At 41.6% G+C, this 27468-nt stretch overlaps 1 protein-coding gene across 3 annotated transcripts; it reads right to left on the bottom strand.

Moving 5' to 3' along the window:
- Positions 1–360: 360 nt before the first annotated feature.
- Positions 361–25946, bottom strand: CTTN (cortactin). 3 transcript variants are annotated; one of them, XM_037402464.1, is made up of 17 exons: positions 25831–25946; positions 22593–22676; positions 22099–22172; positions 20594–20723; positions 17201–17311; positions 16437–16491; positions 15828–15938; positions 14938–15048; positions 14225–14335; positions 12879–12989; positions 11112–11167; positions 9938–10007; positions 9264–9412; positions 3958–4047; positions 3675–3864; positions 2709–2780; positions 361–2141 (listed from the first exon to the last, which is right to left on the bottom strand). In XM_037402464.1, exons 2-17 carry the CDS (start codon positions 22674–22676, stop codon positions 2005–2007), a joined length of 1662 nt encoding a protein of 553 aa, XP_037258361.1. In that variant the 5' UTR covers positions 25831–25946; the 3' UTR covers positions 361–2004. The 3 variants fall into 3 exon arrangements, with proteins under 3 accessions (XP_037258361.1, XP_037258362.1, XP_037258360.1); XM_037402465.1 differs by lacking the exon at positions 12879–12989; XM_037402463.1 differs by lacking the exon at positions 25831–25946 and having other exon boundaries at positions 22593–22706.
- Between the last annotated feature and the right edge of the window lie 1522 nt (positions 25947–27468).

Below are 27468 nucleotides of genomic sequence, written 5' to 3'. Positions count from 1 at the left end.
GAAGTAACAGGCACATACAATAAAAGACAAAACAGCTCCTGATGCAAAGATATTTTAAACAAAAAATTTAAAATTATCTCTCCTTTAAGTTCAACTGAAGTCTAATTTTGATCTAAAATTTCCACATGGGAGTAGGAGTAAAAGACAAAGCAAATGAGTTTCGGAGGAAGGGAATTACTTGGAAGGCAGCAGCAGCCTCAAGGAACGCAGGCGCCCTTCCCGCCAGCAGCAGGCATCATGCAGCAGCTCTCTGGAGGAAGCATGGTTTGCTGTATGCAAGCTGGTCCCGGACAAGCTGGAGACAAGATGAACTATCCAAAACAGACTGACAAAGCAATTTAAAAATACAAAACTATTCCATGCAAATGGTTCAAAAAGTTTATTGAATATTTAATTTACAAAAAAATCATATCCCTATGAGGTGTCTATGCAAAATTGGATAAAATAAACTGCATATAAAACCCAACCCTAGTAATGCAAATACAACACAGAAATGAGGCCATGGAAAGGAAAAAAAAAAAATATAATCATGACACACATGTGACATTCATTAAGGATTGTCCCAACCATCCAAGAATTGGTTCAACATGATGCCTTCTTCCTAGATACGTTATACATTTTACCGTTTTATCCAGGTCTTCTATAGTCCATTGATTCAAATCTACGGTTTATAAAAATCTTTTGCATTCTTTCTTAGCTACTACACCGGTTCTGCCATTCCCATTGTGATCAGAAGGTGGAAACAGACAGTACGTACATTGAACATGTGCACTATTAGACGCAACTTGCTTATCTTTGGTAGGGACCCTACATCTGCAGTGACTTCAGCTTTCTAGAACAACAAGAATTTCAGGTTTAGTTTTGGCAAACAACAGGTTTAATTTTGTTGTTTAGTAGAACATTACTGGCAGTTTCTGTTGAACATACAAAAAGCATAGTTGTCTCTTGTATGGTTTTAAAACTGAGATCATTTATATGGATTTTAAATCTAATTACTTATATTAACATTCCTTGACTCAAATATGGTTACATAAAATGTCATTACCGCACAGCAGGCCACTCCTATGAACAAAGGATGTATTGCACAGAGAACGCAACTGCAATTCCATCCCGCCTTTGCTCTTCCATTTAAAGCCATGAGACTTATCCTGCAGGTAGTTACACGGATTTGGATGCCAGTTTCCCTTTGAACAAGTAGGAATCTTGTTGAGTGACTCAACACTCTTATAGTAACTTTTCCAAGTTCTCCTGGGAAAAAGGAGGGTGAAACAAACAAAAAAACCTAAAGAAATTTGGAACAGTCAGTGCTGGAGTGTTTGCAGCCCTCCCCTGGGATTACATGAACAGGAAAAAAAATATTTTTAAAAAAAATATATATATCAATGAAAGAGCCAAGGAACTTCGCTTTATAAGAGAAGGAAAAAGTAACCAGACTGTTTCCTTCATAACATTAATATTCTACAAATATTGGACAGTATCTGATTAACTGCCATTAGCTGCAACTTTCAAGCATTCTCTTTGCTTTGCCAAGCTCTATCTGGAAAAGGAAAGAAAAAATTACGCACCGCCCCAGCCCCCCCCTCCCGCTTAGTGGAAATGCAAGCAACCTGCATAGCCGTGATTTTCTTAGCTGAAAACATTTAGTGGAAGACTAACTAGACTTAAACACTAAGTAAATCTGCTCACTTATGAGTAAAACATGCAATATTACAACAGACAGCTAATTGTCCTTGAAAAGGCTTTTTATGACAATTGCTAATTTGGCAGAGAAGAAATGTTTCCAAATGCATGAAAATCATCTTAAGAGCCTTAGTGAAGAACACAGTAGTTACAATATATTAGCGATTTCTGTGGCATAAACATTTTAAAAAGCATCAGCAAAGTATTAAATATAAAAGCAATATGTATATACCCCTCCATCCTCAGAAAAGCATCATGATTTGTAGTGTATTAAGTCAGATTTATTGACTGGGGAATTAAGGCATAACCAGTAGACAATAGTCTTTATTGTCTCAGCTCCACGTAATTTGCGGGGAACAACCCATATCGGCCTTTGCAGACACCCCTCCACCAGCCGTCATCGATCATTTCTATGTTTGTGATGATGTCATCTGGGTCAAAGGAAATCTCGTCATCACCCGCTGCAGAGAGAGTTGAAGAGGCTCACTCAGTGTTCACCCGGGAGCAGTGCGCTACAACCGACCTACCAACCCACCATCGCTACCGATAACACAGACACCATCAGCCTCCTCTTTCCCAACAGGGCGTTTGAAACAGCACAGGGCAGCGGCAGCCTGTAAGGTAGACGCTTTCTCATTCTCCGGAGTGAGAGGTAGATTCTTACCTGCTGCACTTCAGGTGTGTTTCTAACTTACTGCTACCTGACACACTGAGAACCGCTTTCTTGAGCTCTCCTCAGAATTAACCAGTCACGACTTTAAACAACAATGTATACCAAGAGTTTAACAAAAGTGTTAACACTTAGGTAAAAAGGATTTTGAAAACTCCCACCATTTCCAGGAGCAGCGGCTAATAGTTTCAAAAGTGTCTCAATGCTACTGCTAAATCACCAAACTCCTAACTCTTCATATCTTCATTTCAGATATTGCTGCAAGACACTACAAGATGAAAGGCAAAGAAAAAATCCAAACTTATCTAGGCAGAACCGAGTTCTCAAAGACAAGGTTAAAAACAAGAGCTTTGCTTACCAGCTTGATAATCATAAAGGGCTATGGCTGTAATTCCAAGTTCATTTTCATATTCATCATAAGCATTTTCTTCTAAAGAGAGAGAGAGAAGAAAAATTAAAAGCAGGAGCCACACTACCTGTCACCCCGAGTTCTTTTCTGTGGTGGTACTCCTTTAATTCCACTGCTAACCCACACAGGAAACAAAAAACCTTTGCAGTTTTTAAGCCGTGCTGATGTTCCTTCTGAAATGAGTTTTTTTCCTAAATCATACACAATTAAAACCCGAAAGGAAGTGCTCACAAGTAGGCATTTAATACCATGTAAAATAAAAACAACTGGCCTTATAACGCTTCAGTAAAATGTGACAGAACAACTGAACCCAGGATCACTGTGTAAGAGACTATTCAATACAAGTTAAGCGTGCACGCTGGGGGCGAGAAAGGGGCCTTATAAAATTCCCAGGTTTCTGTACCAGAGCAAGTAGGTTCACTCGTCACACCTCGCTTAGGAACCAGAAGAGGTGAGAAAACAGAGGAATTCTGAAGAACCTTATTCTTGCAGTTTCTTTAGTTTCAGTCATCCTTACTCCACTTTCAAAGTCCAAGAATTGCTGACAGTTTGTCGCTTGGCAGGCCAGCACTGGCCCAACACACGTTTAATCTCCGTCTCTGTGCCTCATTCTCAAGTTAGGCTGCATTACGTAGGGTGGAAATGGCTACCCCAGAGCTCTTTTTGAACTGATACCCTAGAGAACACTGTAATTATTCCAACATCATCTCACAAAGGTTAAGCAATTTCAGCCTTGCTCTAGCCATATCTTAATTTCCTAATTAAGGTTTGTTGGTGGAGAATCTAAAAAGTCTCATCAGGCAAAGACTGTAGAAAACCAGGACAGCGCGCTACCAGCACAACCACTCATTAAGTAGTTGCATAAAGCAATAATCTTCGTCTTGGAGGGTTTCAGATCAGAAACAAAAACCCTACCTGCTTGGTAATGGTCACCTGCCCCTGCCACTTCATAGACAGTCTCTGGCTCATACTCTGCCTCTCGCTGACTCACTGCTTCCTGGTAGTCTGACTCTGCAGCTTTGTAACTGGACTCCGGCTCGCATTCAGCTGAATATGTTGCGTTGGAATTCTTGCAGGCAGGCTCTGCTTCATAGGAAACTGCATCCTGCAGAAATACAGGTGAAGTTTGTCAGGGTTTTGTGAAAAGGTTCCTATACCTGGGGTCAGTAACTAGGTACCAAAAGTGATTCTAACAAACCTCATAGACTGGGCTTGAGGGTGCCTTCTGTTCAGCTGGCTGTGCGGTAGGAGATGGCGGTGGAGTTTGTTTTTTGGATTTAGCTTGCTCCTAAATTGAAGAGAAAGAAAAACTTCAGTGCAGTTTAACCACGGATGTCATGACACTGAACAAGAAACAACCCTCCACTAAGAAAGACAGACAGCATATTCTGCAATAAACTGATGCGAGCGGGGAGCAGAAGGCAGCTGGGCTGGACTGGCTGGATCGTTAGATCTGCCTGAAGGTTTAGACTAGCTGTCCGGTAAAGCCTCAGAAATACAGCAGAGCAGAAGAGAAAAAAGCAAAGAAACAAAAAACGCACAGTATGTATGCATGCATGTGTTTAAAAACAGAGTACCCTATGTTCTTTGGCATGTTTCCATAGGGGCTGCAGGGTTTCTGTGTTCAGTATATTCATTCTGTTCATTGGCTGGCTGGGCCTCATGTCCTGTTTTAGCGTAAGTTTATAGAACCTGAAGCCCGCATGTTCTAATTATATAACTGATACATTATCTTTGATGAGAAATGATCCTGCAGGCTCTTGCAGGTCTGCAAAACACCTGCCAAGGCAAAAGACTGAGTAGCTTAGAAAAAACTAGGTCTTACAGACTGACAATGAGGGATTCAAATATTCAAAAGAGTTATACATGGTAGAAATAAAAGCAGTCCTGCTATTGTGTTTGCGACACAGAGAACATGGGTCTGAATCAAGTGTTCTGGCACTCAGGCACTTCACACTGTGCCATCCCACCTGTGAATCAGAAGGCAAATCCACAATCATCATTAGGAAGCCAGGATACCATAGTGCAAGAAATGCTTGCATGACTTAAAAAAAGACTGCCAGCTATTTCATTTTGCCTGTCTTTACCACAGGGGATAAGAAAACCGTGGACCTAGGTCCAAACTTCCTTCTTTATTGTAAAAAAGAGAAGAGAATACGTATTATGGGAGACTGTGCACTCCATCCATCAAACTAACTCCACAAAGGATTCTCAGAAGAAATTGTACTCCAGAGATGAAGTGATAGGACTCTGCTACAAAAAAAAAAAATCTTCCTTTGTTTGTCACAGCTCAGAAAAAATACACCTAACAGCAAGTGAAGCATGTCTAGAGAACAGAGCCAGCTTTGAAGACAATTCAAAGCTTAGTGCTGTCCTTTCTGGAAAAAAATCCGGTTTGATGCAAACAGTCCTCCCCCACTTTTAACTCCTGTGCTACAGATAAAAAAGCAGCACCAAAGCATTTATTAGAAGTCAAATCAATGTCAGGGGACAAATTAAGTAGTATCAATCCATTAACATCATCAAAGATGGCAACAGTTCGAACACTTTGGCCTAGGCAGTGGGTCTCTGCAAAACAAACGACAGTTGAGGACAGGCACAGCATAACTGCCGTAAAACATTCAAATTGCATGGTACCCCCTCTGGGTGGGGTTCTTCCACACTGCAATGCTCCATGTGAAAGAGCATCCTGCCTTGTTCTCTAAGGCAGCAGAGGCCAGCTAAATCACGAGGCACCCATCAGTTCAAACCAGCAGTCAAAGAAGAAAGAGCTGCCTGAACACCATTTGACTATGTGACATATGTGAAAAGCAAAACAGAAGAGGATTACCAGTAAACAGGGCTCTTGAAGGACTGCAATCCATATGCACATTGCCATTGTGGGAGTACATATGCCCACATCTTAAAGTGAGAGAACTTTCCCTCTGTGCAAGGAAGTTGACTTAAAAAATAAAGTTCACTTAAGTCAAAGTCCATCCTCACCCTTCACAGTATCTGTGGATGGTGTGGCTGACATCCCTCCCCTTTCCATGCTCAGCTTGTGAGCGTGGGGCAGTGCAGCCAGTGCCATTTCAGTTCCCCCTTAACCTCATCCTCCCTCCCTCAGTGTCTGCAGAATCACGCAACTAACCATGGAGATGCTCAGTCTGGAAGAACATTAATCATCTGGTTATGGTGAAATTCAAGTATCAGCTTTGGAAAAAAGCTTCAAATGTGTCCAGGCAACAGAATCTTTGATGAAGCACAAGAAAAATCAAGCATAACTGCTTGAATTTAACCCACACTTAAAGTAAAAATAACAGTAACAAAAGAAATTTCTGAGACAGAAAGGGGTGGGGACTAAGACATAACAGTGCAATGACTCACGAGAACCTGTGTTACTACGTTTAAATCCTTCTGGAGAACTGTTTCCTCAGCAGAAGGAAACCTCAATGAAAAGCTGAAATGGGTTACAAAAGCCTAAATTCACCACCCTCCATCCACAGATCTTACTTATGAGTATACGATTACCCAAAAGGAATGGCAAGAGAGCTAATGGAGAAGCTGAACTTCTTCCCCGACTCAGCCCAGACTACAAACCCGTGCAACAGAAGGGAGTACTAAGCAGAAAGCCTGACTACTCTGGCAAGATACATATGATCAATCATCTCCTCCTCACTGCTTAAAAGAAATGGCTCCGACTGGGTTGGAATAGGAGTAGCCTAACGCAGAGCCACTCAGCATCTGGAGCATTGTTTCAATGGAGGATTGTTTCAAGATGACGTGAGCGAGAAAGACAAACTGTTACACAGGTCACACCGAGAGAACTGAGAGGGTCACTGAAAGGCAAAGGCCGGTACCAGAAGTCACAGGCCACACGGGGACGGAGCCAGCAGGGTGATTAGAAGGGTGACTGACAGAGTGGCACCCTGGAGCAGGCTCGCTGACCTCACCAAACAGAAAACACTGAATTCTCAACTTCAGCTCTTTATCTCTTCCCCTCCCAGCTTTATGAGAGTGGCAGGTGCTGTGTTAAAGGTGTAACATGTTTTTCTCCAGGACAGTGAAGAAACCCAAATAGCAGCTGGGGGTAGGTATTAAAAGCCCACAGGGATGAAAGGCAGCATTAGAAGAAATCACTGATACACAAAGATGAACTCCCGTTCATCTTGTGATACATGTGTGCAGTGAGCATAAGCTCACACTCTACATCTTGAAGTTGCAAGGGAAAAAAGTGATAAGGTGAAAGAAAAAAAGAACAATAACAAAAAAGCACCAGCCACTTTAGATGGAGAGACTAGATTTATCCTATAAAGCTAGCATTTCCCAGATTTCAAACACAACTCAAAAGGAAGTTACCAGTTTTCAGGAGTCAAACAACACAAAAGATACATGAGCCATGCAGTTTCAGCACAGCAGAACTACAGAGCTATCTCAGAAGCAGCGCTGGCCTGCACACCTCTGAACAGCGGAGCAGAGAAGCCAAGCCACGGAACTGGGAGGGGAACTGATCTGAGCTAATTAGATGTTCCGTTTGTAAGGGTTAATTTTCCACTTGCGTGTGACTGTACAGATGCTTTGCTGGCATAAGGAACAAGGTGGCTGTTACCACCCCTGCTCATTTAGGCTGGCTTAGTTAATGTGAAGTAATGTGCAGTTTCACTGCAGCACATTTTTCTTAGTTTAGGAAGGTCGGAGCTAGGTTACCATGAGCTTACCACGCACTTTGTTTTTCATACTTGTAAAACAAATTATTTATATCAAGTCTAAATTTGTGATGAATTAGACCATACTGATGGAATGGGATGAACACCACACTGACGTCCTGTAGCAGCATCCTGCTAAGGGGAAGTATCGACCACATCTGAGAAATCAGCCACTGGGTCTGCCCCATTCTTGTTAGGCAAAGGACTGAACAGATCTGAGAAACCATCTGAGAGTCTTTCCTGGATTCCAGATGTCTCACAGAGAACAGCGAGACAAGTTCATGTGCAAGATTTATTAGTGGGGTCTGCAGCTGACGGCATACATCGGCTCTAACAATGAAAGATACTTTTGGTGGAAAATAAAAACAAAAGAGGAGAAAGAGAGAGAGAGAAGGAGGAAATAGAAAAACTCCTGCATAGCCAGCCAAGAACAGTGACGAGGGTCCCAGACAAGCATTCTCCTCTGGGAGGGTCTTTTCAGCATAGCACGTGGCAATGATGAAGATGATGAGATCATTTTTCCTGTGCATCTCCGAGTACTGCGTGCTTTTCATCAGAACCTGCTCATCTCCCTATTGGTTATTCCTGCTTGGGACATTATCAGCACCAGTTGGAGCATGCTATTTCAGTATCAGTGTTGCATTCCAGCTGGCTGGTAAGTCTCAGTCCACATGTCTGGCTAAATAGCACTTATTTAGACTTAAAAGACTATTTCTTTTTGTGTCCTATGCTTATGTCTTCTCTAGTATAAACTAATACCTGTAAAACAAGAAGTGAAGGAGGAGGGGAAAAGAGGGTCTGCTCTTACACCAGCACCAACTGCTTCCTACTCCCTGCCATAGTATCAGAGTTTACAAGTATGAGGCCATGAAATCAGAGTAATAGCATGAGACCACACGAGACACTGCCACAGAGGCTCTCGACAAACACTGCCACAGCAGCTTGCATGAAAGGTTACACAGCTGCAGACAGCAGCCCTCAGGATTGGTGATGATAAGGCAGCTCAGGCATCGTGTGGACAAAGCAAGGAACAAGACACGAAGGACAAGTTACTATTAATGTACGAGTCCTTCCATCTCAGCAGCAGAGTTCCACCAAATACGCAAATTCTGTAATGCACATAAGATGTAGTTTCTGACTAAGCATTTCCTGGAATTATTTTGCTGATGAGTAACATCAAGATCACTAAGTTTTTAACCATGCCAACGCTAAACTAATTTTCTTGATTTCCAGTCTAAGACTCATTTAACATTTGGAAGTTTACTTCCCCTAATCTCATGGGCGTGTACTATACCCATGGGTGATACCATCTCCATCTTCCACAATACCAATTCAAAAAAAACCCCAGCATCACCAACTATCACCATGGTGTTAAACTTCTTGAACAAGTATTCACCTAGGGCCTTTCAGGGACTGCATGTCTCTCCCCTTATGAGCTCCTCAAAATATCCTCTGAATTCGCTATTGCCTAAGTGAATCCGGTATTACCAAAAGGCAGAAGTACAGCAGGAAAAGGTCAGGCTGCAAAGACTAGTGGTCAAGACCAGCATACATATTTTGAGATAGACTAAATTAAAAAATTACATACTAGCACAAATGTTAACCTGTCACCCTATCTGATGTACACATGGTGCATGCTCATAGATGGCTGCAGTCGCAATCAGGTAAAGCACGGGTACATACAGAAACACACATAAAGAGCTTTAAAGCCTAGCTGGAAAGAAGGAAAGCATCTCTTCTTAAAAGATTCTCTTTTCTCCCAGCATTGCGTTGAAACACACTAGACACGCTGTTCAAATGTGACTTGAATCTCACTGACCTCCAGTTTCCTTCGAGCTTCCTCCTGTTCTTGTTTCTCCCTGGCCATTCTTTGCGCTCTCTCAGCTTCTGCCTTCCTTCGGTCTTCCTGCTCTTTTTCCTTGGCTAGGTTTTCAAAATTAGCTCGGATGCTGCTTGTTTTATTAGCAACTGTAACATTTGAAAAAAAGTCAAAAGTGGTTAAGGTTCTGTATAAAGGTAGCATGGAATTAGTTTTCGGTACAAATTTCTGCTAGGATTGAACATTTTCTGCTTTTCTGCTGCCTGCACTCACAGACCATTCAGGAAAGTCCTTCCACCCTTCTTTCTCCCTCTCCCCTTCCAAGCCCAAACCTCTTGTGCACCTGCTCTTACATAAAAAACACTGCAACACCTTCTCCCTCCTCTCCTTCACTGTACAGTCTCTACCACTCTGCTCTGCTACTCAGTCTATTCTCTACTCTGATGCTTTTTATTCTTCCTCCATCAACTCTGATGACCCTCAAGAAAAAAACCACAACCCACAAAAAAAAACAACAAACAAAAACAACCTCTAAAAGGAGGAAGGAGAGAGTAGTGGAGGTTGCTAGAGACCTGCAAATACAGCAGTTCCCCTCCAGAGAAACCATATGCAGTAATATCCTGGGCTTTGAACATTACAACCTCCAAAGAAAGGATTTGGGGCCAATGCCTTACCAGCTTCTATTGGCTTGGTCTTCTGATAAGTTGATGCTGGTTTCTCAATATCTTCAAAAGTTGCTGCATTCTATCAGTAAGGAGAAGAGAGTGCATTTAAAAAACAAAAATCAATGAAGACATTCAGACAGCTTCAATCCGTGACATTTCACTGTGATACTGCCCCTATGGCTTTTTTCAGAACACTAAAAACAAAATCAGGAAGAATCAAAACTTGACAAATGGAACAATCCTTTCTGTAAGTCAAACTACATAGGAATTCATCTTTAGGAGCAAGTTTAAACACATTAAAATCCTATTTATTAAAAAAAAAAATGTAGTCTATGAACAGACTACCCATCCATACTAAAAATGAGGCAATGTCCTAAATATTTATTGTGTAGCTGTTGCGGTTCTAAGCCACATTGTGCAAGATTTCTACCAAGGTAAAAGAATCCATTTCCCTTAAAGAAGCAGATACTGCTAAAACAGAGGTATTTTGAGAACAATATTCAAAATACAAGTGTTTTTTTAAATGAATGGTCTTGAGTCCTGAAGCCACAAGTGAAAAGATCCTATGGACTTTCATACTCTGCTACTTTCTCATTTTTAAATGTCCTACATGAAGATAAGAATAAATTTGTTCTGTAAATACATCTTAGTGAAGACTTTTTCATCTTCTAGTTTTTTAAATTCAAAAATGGACAGGTAGGAAGGGGATATCAGTTGCCCTGTCTTTCACTGTTACAGAATACTAAACCAATTTCCTCTAAAGAGCAGATTGCTGATAATGAAAGTGGACAAAGTTGCTAGATATCAGTCACCTATTTCAAGCAGTCCACTAAAAGGATATCCTCAAGATATAAAGCATTAGCTAGTTGTTAGAAGACATGTAATTGTGGAATTAAAGGATTTTCTCATTCTTCTGTACAAATTTTGCTATTCTTTCATTCCACGCTTCAGTTTTCCCTATTTAATATGCATGCATACACACACTACGCACACACACACACACATATGAACTGGCATCAGCTCCATGTGTATAAACTTACTTTTTAAAGATTTGCAAGAGCACAGAACTCTGCTGTTAAACTGGAGAAGTATCCAGAAATGAAGAGCCGAACACTACAGATCTAACCAGACTATTTGGTATCCCTACAGACTATTTAAGTCATAGCTCTTTTACGCAACTTACCTTATCCATCCGATCCTTCTGTACACCGTACTTCCCACCAAATCCTTTTGAATAATCTAAAAGCACGATAAAAAGGTTAGAGTGGGGAGTTTGTTGTCCCTCCCATTTTTTTCTGCCAAACGCAAACAGCCATTTCAAATGCAAAGAGCCATTTCAGCTGCATGCAGAGATACAGTGACAGCCGCCAAAGAAAATGCAACTTGTTTTTTGATGCAGAAAGGATACATAACTGCAAGAGCCTTCAGGTACACCAGCAGATGACAGATTGTGGGCAACATGCATTCTTTGAGTAAACATTAAGCTGAGGATTGATAAGGTAACAAGCAAGGAATAAGGGATAAGCCCTTCTAATGCATCACTTCTGTAACACAGCCTTTCACAGCACCAATTCTTAGCCCTCTGCAGTAATTGTATAACCTAAGCCATTTTGCTTTGCTCCAAAGAGCGATATCCAGTCTTCGGTGACCACAGAGGTGTTTTTTTTCTCTTTAACTTGGTAAATTATATGAATGGCAGGAAAACATAACAAATTTCTCATTCCAGTGGATTTGGTCGTGATAGCCAACTGATGAACACTAAAGTCATTGGAGACAACTCCTGCTCTACACATGGAAAGGGGCAATTCCGCAAGACAGCATGAACCTGCAACAACTCACGACCACAGAAATGGGGTGGCCGTGCTATTCCATACCACCCCAGAGCTGCACACTCTTTCTCGCACCTGATGCTGACTCCAGCACTTGTTATATCCAAAATCAGTTTAACTCACTAGTGGCATTAACAATAAAAACAAACAAACAAACCCAAACAAGAGTGGCTTTCTGCTCTTTCTAGTGAGTTGCACTGAGAGAAACATCTGACAAGCACCAGAGCCAGCGCAACAGAAGCAGCAAGAGTGTGTGGCTGGAAAAACACCTTTCTGGTGGCAGTGAGCTGTAGGAACATGCCCTTAGACTCTATAGATGGAGAGCCCTCCCTGTACGTCCCTGGAATACAATTACTCCTCCTCTCAGCCCCAAAACCACTTGGGTCCCCTAGCCAGCTATTTTAGTGCTCGTACTTGGGCTCAGCTAAGGCACATGAATTTGTGTCACTGTAGCACAGAAAAATATTGACTATCAGAATGAACAACCTCATTTTCTTCAGCTTTGTATGTATTTTCAGCCAGAATAAATGTACTACACTTACATTTTCCTGATCCAGACTTCTCACTTTAAGATAACGGAAAACCAGGAATTCATGGTTTGTACCCCAACTATTTCACAATGAATAAAGAGAGCATTATAACAGTATTTGCTCACCCAAGAACCAAAAACATTCCCTAGTTCTTGTTTTAAAGACTACAGTAATTTTAAAATGATCATGCCATAACCTGTTGCTTGTTAATGGTTACATGCACAGTCCTTATCTGAGTTTTTTTCCACCAATTTATCCAGTCAAAAATTCACATTTAGACTCTAAAACTGTTAAGCATGTCATTAACATCATACTAATAATAGTGTTATTAGTATCATACTGTATGTATAGCTATTACCTAAATGCATAATGATGTAGAGCTGTTAATGAAACATTGGATATCTGTTTCCTGAATACAGGCTTGCTTTATGTAACATTTTAAGAATAAAATGGAAGAACATTGCTAGATCATGTAGGAATAGAAGCGCAAGAAAGTGCCTGCACATTACTAGCATCGTCTACTTGGACAACTATTTAAGACTGTGTGAGAAGTGGCTGCACTGTTAAGAAAGTAACAAGTGAAAACGGTGCCTTGTTGAGATTCATGCTTGGCTAGTTTCTCCTTGTAATCAAACCCCACAGCAGATGGGTCCTGCCTTTCTGTCTGTACACCAAATTTCCCTCCGAAACCACTCTTATAGTCTGAAAAAGCCACATGTAATAAATTAAAATGAAGGGAGGAAAATAAAGTTTAGTCAGAGACACTAAAAATAATTTTTGCAGTATCTTCAATTACCAATAATTTTGGATGGTGAAAAAAAAAATTCTCCACACACTTTTGCAAGAGTAAATCAAAAGTTGCCACTTGAGATTAGGAAGAGGTCAACATGATTTATCAGACATAAGAACACCATTCTGAAGTCACAGAAAAAAGCACTTTTCAACATTTTTCATACATACTGCATAATGCACTTGCATTTGATCAACATGATGAACACAAACACACAGTATGTTCACCAAAACAACAGACAAAAGGATACAACAGAATAAAATGAGCTTCCTTCATCAGCATGGTTAACATTTGTACACTAGATATCTGACTTCTAAAGAGGTGTTAAGATAGGGTCCACAGAGACTATCCTCCAGGTATTCCTACACAGTGTTGTTTGAAAGGAGTATTACTGCTGCCGCACAGCTTGAGGAAAAAAGGCTGTCAGCTAAGAGCTACAACCATTCCCTACCGCTGCCTTAGAACAGCCATTCTAATACATGGTATTAAAATGAAGGCACAAAAAACCAAAGGGCTTCAGGTAATCCTCTCTCAACAGATCTTCTGTAGCATCCAACAGAACAATATTCTAAGGACCACTTTTAATTTCTTTAATTAAAAAAAAAAAAAGGAAAATAATTTAATTTCTTTAATTTAAAAGAGTGGTAACAGTCAGAGGGCTGGGAAGCAATCGTTATTTTGCAACTTTTCTGCTGGGTACCAGTATTTCATAGGAACAGGTGCCTCAGACAATGCAAAAGGACATCATAGATACCAGATTTCCCCTGCATGAAGACAGGGGTATACATAACAGAAACCACAAAAGGAAGATTATTTGTGGAAAGTACAAAGAAATTGCTAATTTGTGGCTTGTGCAACTCAACTGAAAAAAGGAAGAAAAAAATCATCCAGGCTGCAGACTCATGAAGCTTCTCCAGTGAGACCTTATCATTACGTCTCAACCTTCAAGGACTCGGGATTGGATGTGTTAAACCTGCTCTGCAGATACCAGTATAACCAGTACCATTCAAACACAGAAAAAGGAGACTCATGGCAGCTACTGTAAGGCATGGCTAAAGATACCAGGGAAGGAGAGTTCACACAGCGAAAAGAAAAGTCAAAACAAGGGAGGGCAGAAAGAACAGCAAAGAATTGTGAACCGATATACCTTTCTGGGATTCGTGCAGCTGCACTTTCTCCTGGTGATCCCAGCCAAGCGCACATTTGTCTTGTCTGTCTGTCTGCACACCAAACTTGCCTCCAAACCCCTTTACATAATCTGTATGCATGAAGTTTCAGAAAACATTATTGCAGTCCACGACTGTAAATGGTACTTGATAAAAAAGCAGTAACATGTTATGGCATAAGCTGCCCTGTCATTACTGATATGATCTTTCATGCTTTTTAACCCGATACACTACCTCAACAGAGGGGAGGGACACCCAGTCAGTAACTCTAGGATCACAATGCAAGGAAGCACCACAAATCCAGTGAAGGTTACAGCATACAGACTCAGTAATATTCAAAAATCTGAAGAATCTGATGCACTTTCCACCTAAAGCCATATAACATATATATATATGCATAATGTAGATGTATAAATAATGAAGGACTTGATACTGTCTCTGAATACCACAGAGATCTGTGCAGTTGCACGTTTATTTCAGTAACATCCATAGGGACACAAGGTCCCTTGGAAACTGGATTGTGAGACTCAGGGACAATTTACAATACCTTCCTTTTTACTTAAGGGAAACAAATATCTGCATACAAAAAGAACAAACACACATTTACCACACACAAAAAAATAAAATTAAAAAAATCCCAGGTTTAAAAGGCTGATTGATTTGAACTAGTATTTTTAAATAAGATAATAAAAACCTTTCTGTGATTCATGTTTTTCCGTTTTGCCTTGATATTCAAAGCCAACAGCACTTTTGTCCACTTTGTCCTTGTCAACACCATATTTACCACCAAAGCCCTTGGAATAATCTAGAGATAAGAGTGAAGAATTTTGTTTATAAGTGTTCAATAACAAAATATTACCTTGAAAAATGGTGACAATCAGACCTGCAAGATTCTCTCAGGATGGAAAACAAAACAGCATCACATGTAGTTCAACTGCTGGTGAGATCAGCAATCGTGCTACTTGACTTCTTGATAAAATTCTTAGGACACTTTGAGCAAAGTGAATTTCAAAAACCGTGTCAGCAACAGCCTGGATGCTTTTAAGGAAACACCCCCTTCTCCTCTTTAGCATTTCTAGAGTGTAAACATTTCTTTGAGATAAACAGAAAGCAGATGGCAAAAATGTCAAAAATTTTCAATAAAATGGTTGATTTTTTATCAGATATGCCTGCAAACCTGTTTAGCAACACAATATTAACTCTAAACACCACTAACTCTGACAAATGTTTTAACCTACAAACAGTTGATTCTTTTAGAAACACTTCTCTGTTGTGCTTAACAGTGCTTACAGTCTCACTATTTTAACCCACAGCTTTGCAAAAGAAGTTGTAAAAAACCTCCAGACAAACCTATGTGCCCTGCTTCCAAAGAAGTGGCAGTTGGATCATCACTTGAAACCAGTCAGAACCTATGTTTTAGGTTTTTTTCAAAAGTCAAAGTTTTCAGCAACATGAATTGTATTGTGTTAACTTTCAGCAGGTAAGGAGTGCAACGGCTGTAAAAAATTAGTATTTTACAACACTGCCTACCATGAATGCCTACTACATCACAGTACGAACTCACCAACGTGTGCATCTACTCACCCTTCTGTGACTCGTGTTTCTCAGTTTTACCCTGGTAATCAAACCCCACTGCACTCTTGTCCACTCTGTCAGCCTGTACTCCGTATTTTCCACCAAAACCACTTGAGTAGTCTGCATTGAGAGGAAAGAACAATAAAAATGAAATGAAAAAGCTTTTAATGGAAACATTCTATCTTAGCAATTGAGGGGAAAAAATTATTCCATAACTGAAAAATTAGCACACAAAATCAAGTTTAATTTTAAAAACAGAAAACAAGATGGACAACAGTCCTATATTTTACGATGGTTCCTCTTAACTCTACTCCCCATTTCCAACAGGGTACAATGTAGCAGCGAACAACTCCCAGTCTTTCTAAAATGTCCTCGAACCTCACTTCTAAAAATAGAAAATTAACACTCATGATGACACACTATTTCCTTCTCTTAAAACACCATCAACTCATGAAATTGCTTTGAAATTCAGTTTTTCACCTTCTCTTCCACCCAAACCCCTCAACATGTCTGGCAGCCTCACTAAACGAGGTCTTTTACAAAGAGTAAAAGAATAGAGATCTATTTTATCATTTATAAAAACATATATGTACAGAGGCGACCACCTCACCACTTTACCTTTTTGGGAGGCATGCTTCTCAGTTTTCCCCTGGTATTCAAATCCAACAGCTGACTGGAAGAGAAATAAAATTGCATGTGTGACAAAGAGTTAGATGCTAGTAGAAAAAACACATGCACTTCAGCAGATAAACAGCACGGGAAGTTCCCATGTCTTTTCATACTGCTCTGACCTTCTTGATTGGGAGCATAAGTACCTACTTAACTTATAGGCCATATTCATTTACATGATAATTTAGTACATGTATTCATGGCAAGGGTTTTTGTCGTCCTTTGCCAAAGCAAATTGTACTGGCAACAATCTCTAATCTTGCCAGGTTCAGCAATTCAGTACAACAGGAATTCAGCACAACAGGAATTCAGCATTTCCATGCAGTAGCTGTTACAGCCTTGGAACAGGACACCAATTATCCTGCCCAGCAGCTCATGTTGCAATACATGGCAAACCATCCCCAGATCACTCCTGTAGCATTCACACCGATTTTATGCTCGCTGAAGAACACAGCCTGGCTAAAAGGCATATTTTAACATCTTTCTTAGTTTTCTTTTCAACTCACCTCAATTCCCATAAGGTGTTTTTTTTCTATTTTCTTTTAAACAGTAATTTATCTCCATAACAGTCAGCATTAGTTTACTGCTGAACTTCAAATACAACAGGAAGACCAGACCCCATCAGCACTTTAAGGTACTGGAATTTTTCAGCTGTATGTACAAAACGAGAAACCTTACTGTGAGTAGCTGCAGTATGAGATGAAATGGCTTACCTGGTCAACTCTATCGGTTTGTACTCCAAACTTGCCACCAAACCCTTTCACTGAATCCACTTGGGAGCAATGTTTAGAAAGCTTGGATTGATATTCATGGCCAACAGCTGACTAAAAGAAATTGGAAAGTTCAGAAACAGCCAGCAGTTCTATACAGTTCTGTAAGTAAGAGAAAACACTGCACCAAGTAACTTGAGGATAAGCTTCATTACAAATATGCATCGCTGCCACTCATCCTATCGAAACTAACTGCCCTGAAAATTGCTACTCACTTGAGAAGTCTTTACAAGACCGTCACCATGCTACCAATACAGCCCAGGCAAGGGAAGTGCCAAGAAAGAGTCTGACAGCAGTGACTGTATGATTTGTTGGGGTTTTTTTAATGCTCTGCATTTTTACTTCAAAAGCATAGGAACAAAAGCGAGAAAGATACAGTCTTAATGGTGTTCATGTGGAATTTAAAGCAAGGATTAGTTCCAGATAAAATACACAGCCTTGTATCTAGGCATACAGCTACGGATCTGTTTTAGCTGACATTACACTGCAATCAAACACAACTACGGCTAGGTTCTTCCATTGACTTTCTTTTAGGGAGGCACCCTGATCTTCTGCACAAACCAAAATTAGGGACCTTCTCTTTATACTTTCTTCTCACTTGCAAAACGGCATCGCAACATGAAGCAACACATCCACATCAAGAGAGTGCCCCATGCCAAAGGTATCCCAACCCTGCAGTCTCCCATTTGAGCCTGGCCCTGGAACTGAAGCTGAACAGAGCAAAGTCGGGGCAGTTACATCACACGGTGCCTGGCTTCAGGTAAGACACAAGACTATGTAATTACACACCTGAAAGTACATCCAGAGCGTCTGCTAGTGTTGCAGTAATCTAGTGCTAGGACACCCTTCTAGATTCTGGAATCAATGCTACAGCCTAGCACCTTGAGGGCTGCTACATAAAGTAAAAGTAGCTTTTTCTTGTCCAGTGGCAAAACTGAGCGCTGGCCAGAGCAACCTGCAACTTTAATCTAACATCTGAGTCTGGTGCTGAAATGCATACTACCCCTGTCAGAGGCAGAAAGAGAAGCCCCTACAACCTGCGCACACAGCCATGTCCAGACTGAGGGGCTGCACCCTGTGACAGGCACCTCTCCGGACACACCACCACCCCCTGTCCTGCACAGCACCACCGGTTCCAGCGCCACACCGCAGGGGCAGGCAGCACCTGCGGCCGCAGCAGAGTGCCCTCCAAGCAGCTGCCCCTAGCTCTGACCTTTGAGGAACAAGAGGCTGCTTATCTCGTACCAGTATCAGACAGCTGGACCAAGGTGAATTAATTTGAGGACACAAGGTGTCTAGAAATGGTAAATAACTCGCCTTTTACAGTATTTGCTTTTTTTAACGCAGGTGCTGGAGCGAACGTTCCCAGCACACAGGAAAGGAAAACATAACTGCATAGAATGGCTGAAGTAATTGCCAGATAACAGAATAAGGACATCAATAACAGGACATTACCTTAATTTATAAGCAGTATAAAAGCTCCTTTCTTTTCCTGACTGAAAGAGTCATACTCTTGTTCATTTTGCAGGTGTTCTGTAGTAGAGTAACTGTTAAAGGTCACAGAAAAGGATCCCACCTCCTTCTTCTTCCTGTTACCCATTACATTTTATGGAAGATGTGAAGCTCTGAAAATTCTAGGGTTTATGTGGTTTTACATGATCTCTCTTTTGTTACACCAATTGAGGTAGGCAAGGTTTAAGCATGTTCTTTTCTTTATGTGGTACCAGAACTTTCTGCATTTCATCAAAAACCAAGCATTACAACATAATCCTTTTTAGAAAAGACTTAGGAAAAGATTTTTCTTGAAAATCTGTATTTCAGAGTAAACTGCCCTCATAATTCCTCATCACAATACACTGCTACATTGTAAATGAGTTAAGGAGGTCTGGCATATAGAATACTATAACTGCACATTTTAAGTCAGCATGAAGGTCTTGTCCTAAATGCAGCAAAAAAAACGTACCATGACAACACGCCAGCACCACTCATTTACTGCAGGTGAGTCACACCTTAATACCAGCACACCTGCACAGAGCCACACATAACTGTGAAGGAAAGATCTCAATGGTAAGGTTCTGGAACAACAGTTAAAAGGAAGAAAGCTTTTTGAAAAAAATAAATAGAGAATGTCTCCAGCATCACGCCCATCATGCCTTTCTTGATGATTAATTCTGGCCTACAGGAAACAGTACTCACTTTTCTTTCTTTTTTCCCATGGACACAGGTGAGGGATAAACTACTGTCACTACAGAGCTACAGAGCTGCAGAACAGGCCTAATGGTTTAATCTGCTCAGCAATTCCTTTCCCAGACTCAAAGGTTAGGTTAGCCTGTTTCAAAGGCCCATTGAGAATTATACAGCTATTTACTCTGGAAAACGGGAATCCAGCAAAAATTTAAGGCTGCAAAATTACTAAAACCCCAGAAAGTAAATAAAGTAAGAAAATAAAATCATTCTTTTTCTGGAAACAGTTTGGCTCATTTTAACAAAAGTACATGAAAGAAACTAGAAGTTGATATGCCTATCTAATTATCACATGGCTAATGGAATTCCCTTAAGAATTATCATTTGTTTTGTTAATAGGGTGTAACAAACAGCCATCAAGTCCTTATGTAAAACATTACCATCTGACCGAAATACAGTAATTTTTTTAATACTTGGATTATTTGTCACTGTTCACAGTTTACCACTGTTTAAGAGAGCTGCCCTCTACTTTAAAAGAAGCAGCACATCTTTTCCTTCATTCTTTGGCAACCTCTACATGCAGAGAAAAGCTGGCACAGCGTCAAAATAAAAAAAATACTGGATTTATTCATGTATGAAGTACCTTGTTAATTTAGAAAAATACATTTAGGAACTTGAATCTTAACTCCAGGGGAATCTACCCAGGACACAAGCATGCAGACTTGCTCTAAAGACAGAGCAAGCATCAAACAAAACCATGTGAGGCCGCTGCACATCCCACAACTTCTCATCACTTACAGATTCCTAATGTGCCACCTGAAATACTTGTTCCTGATATTTCAAGTGCTTTAGTTCAGTTCTTTCTGCAAAAGCATCTTGATTTAACTGGGTAACAGAGCACGATGGCCTGACAGATTTGGGTATTAGTGTCAAGTGGCACAAGTGCCTTTGTTAGAGCCATTTAAATGAGTCACTGCTGTATATAACTTATTTCATGAGCTGAGTTTCTATGTCTCTGAACCTAGCAAGGTTGGAACGACTTTGCACCTTCAACAAGCTTAACTCACATATATAGTTGTGCAGGCCACAGGCAAGGCAAGGCAAGGCAAGCCAAGCCGTATAATATCATCCCAGGGAAGCACTCATACTTACTTTATCCATGCGATCTTGTTCAACACCGAACTTCCCTCCATAGCCATGGGAAGCTTTTGGTCCTGTTTCAAGCTCCTTCTCTTTGAGGTTCTGGTGTTCTTGGAATACATTCTCTCTCAGCTGATGAATACTTTAAAGACAGATAATTAAGCAGCAAGTTTTACTAACAAAGTTTCAGAAGATAACTTCAAAAAGATGCAAAAGAAGATGATGATAAAAATAGCATCTTAATTAAAAGTTGGACTACTTGTATTTTTCAAGCCCTTCCCATTTTTTCCGTGCACAAAGCACTTAATCATATTCCATGAAACAGAATTTATTTCACTGCAAAATACTGACTAGAAAAAAAAAAAGAAACCACTTGTTTTAAGACTAACATGCTAACATGGAAGGGTATTATTTGAACAATCAATTACCTAAAATGTGTATGTGCCTGAAACATATCTTCTTATGTCCTAATTTAAGTTCTTTCCAATGCTTTTTATTCAGATGGCAACTCTTCAGAATAGGGATCATCTCTTATCACACAGTCCCTATGCTAACGGGACTCTTAATTCCAACTGAGCATTCTGGACACAACCGTAATGCAAAATAAGGATGCGAGGAGCCATGTACCTGCTCTTCCCCAAGTGTCCCTTGTAACATGCAGGAATTGAACTTACAGTAATGCAGGCTACATACAAGAAGGATACACCGAGATGGTAATTTGTACCTTAAAACACTTCCCACCTGAGTTTAAAGCCTCCTCAGGAGTAATTCAGCCAGTAGGCGTCCCCACTGCACACCACATAGGGCAGAAAAAAATTGATCCCTGAAGTAAGCCACATAGCTCAGTCTCTCTCTGTTTGCAACACCGATGACATTTATTCTTAGCTTTACACCACCAGGGCTGACGCCCCAGAAGTATACAAGTAAAAGCAAAAAGAACAGCACAATGACAGATTTCCTAAAAACACATTAAAGTTAAGTCTTAAGACACTTTTCATAAGAACTACAAGATTCAGAAGATGGATTGTTTCTGTCTTACATAGCCCTCTATGATGCATTCATTTGCGTCTGTGCCAGAGGACTCAATTTGTTACTTTTTCACAATTTTTACAAGTTCGGTAGCAGTTTTCTAAACAAAGCCTAAGAACTGAGGGACCAAATGTATCCTTAAAGTACCAAACTGGAGCTGCTCAGATCACCCAACAGAAACTTCTCCCCTGGCACTATTTGCTCTTGCACCAAAACTGAACAAAGAAACTTTCCAGACACAAAGAGGTAGTAAAAATAACATTTCCAGTTACAAAGACAGATTTAAGAGTCCCTATGCCGTATTTCTGATCTTAATTTCAGATCCGAAGATACTGACGTATTTGAAAGACCAGCCACCCAGCAAATAATCAATCTTCTTCAGAGACTCTCATTTTAATTATGAAGATACAAGTAACCGAGAACATGAGTTGATTAAAAGTCGCCTGGGATTGTGACTATTAATAAATTTAAAAAGAGAGCTGCTTTACTTGATATGCTCTTGATGGCCAGATCCTTTCACAGTTTTAGCCCCCCAGCGCTGTTCTTTCTCACTCACGTCATTCTGCGAAGGACACACATAAAAAGAGTTAAAAACCTGAAGACATTACTAGTTACCCACGCTTTAGAGTTCACAGCAAAAGCCTTCAGACGTCTGCAAGATCAGAAGAGTTAGAAAAGCAGCTACTACCACCTTCACTTCTCTTCTGCTGTGAGCCCTGTGCTTTGTCTCCTGCTGAAATGCACAGAGCACACACTCAGCCCCAAAAGGCTGCTGCTTCTTGACGCAGACCTATTCTGTACAGGCTTCCCTGAGGTACCCAGCCAAGACAAGAAGTTTTATTAATCACTCGCAGGCACAAAATGTGAATTTTCCCTCTTTTCAGGAATATACTCCTATCGGTTTATTTTGCTGAAGAACTGAAGAACTACTCTTAAACATGTTACGCACCTCTGCTGAATCAGTAAAATTCAAAAGCCATACCACAAAATCAGGATCTGTCTCCCAGTCATCAGCTCCATCATCCTGACTGACAGAAACGGTGTGGCCTGCAGTAGCCTTCCACATCTGCAACACCATCAGAAGAAAAAGTCACATTCCAGTCACGCATCAACTCATTTTATATTACATATAAGCTGACAGAGATGCAATCCAAAATTCCCAATAAAGTATGTTATTTAACCACATAAACAGAAGCTATATTTAGAGTGAAAGTGATTTCACTGCTCTCAGGCTGTCTTCTCGAGCTGGTTTGAAAACCCCTTTTAGTTTTCCTGTTTGCGCTGCAAAAAGGTTAGGAGCAATCGCTGATGTGATTTCAAAGAAACCAAGGAAGTTTTTCCTTGCTCAAATTAACATGTCTTCTTCACACACTGCACTGAAAGCCTTCTCTTCAAACAGGTCTCCAAACCAACATCCACCTCCAATGACGCCTGCTAATTCTAGATCCTGTGCGTATATCTAAGGTGTAGGAATAAGTGTTTTTTCCCCCAGCCATTAGTAATGATGAACATGATATTGTTCATTAGGCAGTATAACCTACGTTATACCTACACAACCTCCTGTGTTGTGTAACAAGTTTCAGTATTATGAAAGAAATCCAAACAGCTGTATGAATTTGCATGCAATCCAGGCGTCCAGCTGCCTGCAGTAAGAGAGTAAACGAGTCACGGTGTTTCTCAGACAATTACTTGTGAAACACCTAACTCGGCACACCTTGATGGACTTTCATGGCAAAAAGAGGATGAGTGCTGGAGTACTGACAGCAGGAAGCAAAACTCATAAAAAGCAAGCAATAACATCTAGAAACAATATTCAATGCTTTCAAGAGGCTCATGATTTTGGGCATCTCACTTTCTGGAAACCTTATACCCTGTAGAGTATCAAGTTGGATGCTTTTAATTAACACTTTTGCACGTGACTAGCGAGCAGAATACCTGACCAGCGTGGTGTTAGTGGCTGTATTTTATACACTTTGTTCTAGGTAAATCAAAACAAATAAATTCTAAACAGCAAAACCAAAACCACAAAATGCTTTCTGTTCTCACGGTTTTTTCAAGCACAAGAGTCAGAGGAAGTACTTCCTTTTTTCATTGTGATTCCACTAGAACTCAGTTCTTCAACATACCATCATTCCGTCTGCTTATTTTATCCTTCTAGTTAAGAACTTATTATAAGGATGATTATCATGGACTATTTCAAGCATAACTCACCATGTGGAATGAAAACTCCCTTTTAAACACATAACTAATAATTCACAGGTAAAGTGCACAGAGAAAAAAAAAAAAATCACTGCTTGCTCTACAGCCTGACAGAATGGGCTGATAAGCCAGTTTTATGGAGCATTTCAGAAATTTCAGGACTAGTAACAAGAATGAGAGCAACTGAAAAACAGACAGTCCAACACTGAGGTAGCAAAAGAGTAGCCTAGAAGGAGGGTGTAACAGCAGAGCAGACTACTCCTGACGTGAGTAGCACGTTTCCCTTTTGCTTCTTCAAGACTCTCCAAATTTGTATGGCAACAATTAAGGAGCTAGCATTTATTGTATTACTTAGTATCCAAAAATTTGTGAGACTACGTGGCTATAATACAAACCTTTAAAACACTGGTATTTTATCATTCTCCTCAGAATATCCTGTCTAAAGCCTTCTCTCACGCAATCATGTCTCAGGTTGTCCTACTCTTTAGGTTGCCATCTAGCCTTTACTAAAATCAATCTCTCACACACACAAAAAAAAAGCACCAGGACTGAACCAGCTCAATACTCAACAGCAAAATTCAAGTCCAAGTTCTACCTTTGTAACCAAACACAAACGTATGGCCGCTCCTAAGAAGGACAGCTCGTATCCCTCCCTCCATGCTCCACCATGCCGTATGCTTTGGAAATCATTTAGAAACAGAATTCAGGTGACAAGAGCTGAAGTGCAGGTACACATGCGTATGGTTACTCATTTCATGCAAAACACAACTGGTTTTCCTCAAGTACTTGCATTGACATGTTTCATTTTGCTTTGTGGATTCAGCTGTGAAAGCTAGATCCTCATGTCTAGATTTCTTTGCTTCTTCCTCAAACCCTCACAACAATAATGAATTAAAGGATTTCACACTCACACCCTTATAAAATCCACTACATTTCTTCCTAAATTATGCATGTCGCCGCCAACATTTTTCCACACTTCAACCCTTCGTTCTATAAAGTGAATTACAAGAGGGAGCAAAGCAGCCTAGTAACAAGGGAACTCGGGCAAGACCTCCAATGTGGTGGGGAGCTAGCAGGAATAGGCCCGATTGCCACAGCTGCTTGGCATTCTAGCATCTCTTCCAAAGCAGAACGTGGAAAAACACCATCTATTTATGAGTCACTGACTCACATGGTCGAATTTCTGAAGGAAAAAAGAAAACGCTATGGTTCAAATGCAAACCCAGGCTAAATATATGCTTTGAATTTATCCGGCCAGCTCTGCTCCTCACTGCTGTTATGACTAATCCGCAGTCACACCATCCTCCCATCCTCCCCAGCACCTTCAGCGGCACCCCGGGAACTCCCCTCTTCCCCAGGGCCCTCGGACGAACTCCTGGAGGGAACAAAGGGCGATGCCAACGCTTGGATGCCCAAAGGCAGCACCGCAGGCGCAGAGAAACGGGCAGCGGCTCCAGGCCTCCACCGAGGCTCGGGGGGGGGGGGGGCGGGAACGGACACGGGGCGCTCGCCCCGGCCTGGCCGCCTGCTGGCGCCCCGCGGGCCCGCACCGCGGCGGGAAGAGCCAGGGAGCCCCCTCTCCTCTCTGAGGGAGCGATGGCTACCTCAGCCCCGGCCCTCGCCCCCTTTTCCCCTCATCGCCTTCCTCCCACCCCCCCAGGCTCGCTACAGCAGGCGCTATTTCTTCTTGCAAGTTACCAGCTCTGGGGCCTTTACACTCAGCTTTATAGCCTATAGAAAAGAACTAAAAAATAAGACGGGGAGCCACGTAGCCCTGGCTCGGCCTTCCAGCAACAGAGCCACCGGCCGCCCCGCCGGCCGCCTCAGGGCGTCCCGCGGGCCCGGCGAGAAGGGCGCCCCCTCAGCGCGACGCCGCGTCCCCCCGCCCACCTGGGCCGCCACAGCCCCCCCGGCCCGGCCCAACAAAGCGGCCCGGCCACCCCCGCCGCCCCGCGCCCCAGCCGGGGGACAGCCCCGCGGGCACAGGGAGAGCCCCCGCACCCCCTCCCCGCCGCGCTTACACTGGCGCCCGTCGCCGCCTCCCGCGGCCGCCGCTGCCCTGGCTCCCGCCGCTGCTTCCCGGGCCGGCGGCGCCTGCTGCAATTTCCGCTTCTCCCGAGCTCCCACTTCCTCTTCCCGCCCGGCGGGGCGGCCCCAGGTGGGAGCGGGACCCGCCCCAGGATCCTTGCTGCTCCGCCGCACCACACCGGGCACAGCGCGGAAGGAATTGCTGAGTTCTTATTTTTTGACTCCAGATGAGGCTGCTCCGTCCCCTCTTCCCCAAAACCGCTGGCGCGGGAGGCGGCCAGGCAGCACCACTCCAAAAACACACCGGCCGGGCCGGTTTGAATATATTAAAAAAAACCAAACAACCAAACAAAAAAAAATCCCGAAAAACCACACAACACAAAAAACTTACTACTCACTTTTGCACCATCACAGTTTGGAAATTGCGACTACGCGGTCCTGTGGGGGTTGCCAGCTCTAGCCCTGGGCAAAGGGTCGGCATGTGCCCGCTCGCGGGGGTCTGAGCTGCCGCTCCCGAAGGCAAACGCAGGTTGAACGGGCAGCAGGCAAGCAGCCACCTCCCGCAGCCTGGGGCTGGGGGTGGAGGGCTTGAGGAGGGCAAACAGACTCCCAGGAGGGGCAGTTCTAGCGAAAAACATTACAGATAAATACACAAAGTCAAACTGTAACAGAAGGTAGAGAGGAAAAAAAAATCCAGGTGAACAGTTTCATCAGGTGTGTAGGGAAGAAGGAAACCTCATTCCCAGCCTCCATCACCTAAAGCCTAAATTATTATTTAATTAAACATAGGATAATTTACCCTATAAACGGAATAGAGCATATTTTAAAAATTGGGCTGAAGTTATTCTTAAAAATAGAAAGGAGAAAGCAGGCTCAGAGAATCTCGATCGTTTTGGCATTACCTCTGGCTCTGCCACTTCTTCCATTTACAGTGAGGAACATACACATTTATAGATCAACTTCTCATATATCCATTGCTCTATGCCATATAAAACCAGAAGGTGCGGCTACCTGGATTAGACTACAGTTGCCTTTTTTTCTTTTTTTCCAACATTACTATTAACAAAAAATGAAATTAAAACAAGTGAGAATAACTGGAGTTTAAGGAGTGTACCAAAACTACAACCTTGAAAATAGAGTTATCAAGAAGTGAAGAGACTTTCCTTTTAAAGGCAAAATAACTCTTCGGTTTCAACAAAAATATTGCCCGTCATGCATAAGATTGTCAGTTTTTACTTACTTGAAAACTAGTTTTGCTGCCCCTCCCTCCCAATTCTTAGTCTACCCAATACAGAGCATAAATTCCGCTTTGAACTATTTCACATGTTCCCTGCTCCGAGTTTTGGCATGAAAAAAACCCGCCGCAAAAGCAACCTCTTTTTTAATTCTACATCGCTCTGAAAGGAGAAAGATGAAGTTATAACATCCGTTCTGAGATTCCCTGCCCTCTAAACATGCAAAATGTTCAAGTTGATAGAATTATCTGAGATAACTCATCTCCTATTGCAGATAAAATGCATACTTTAATTTTTATAGCACTTTCCAATGAAAACCTTTAAGAGACATTTGGCAATTTACAGAAAGTTATATTTAACCAAGCTTTATATAAAGATTACTGTAACATACGCATA

Source organism: Falco rusticolus, chromosome 10 (assembly GCF_015220075.1).
Source record: "Falco rusticolus isolate bFalRus1 chromosome 10, bFalRus1.pri, whole genome shotgun sequence".
Taxonomy (NCBI): domain Eukaryota; kingdom Metazoa; phylum Chordata; class Aves; order Falconiformes; family Falconidae; genus Falco; species Falco rusticolus.
The sequence above is the reverse complement of the archived record's forward strand: the minus strand, read 5'-3'. Positions and strand labels throughout refer to the sequence as shown.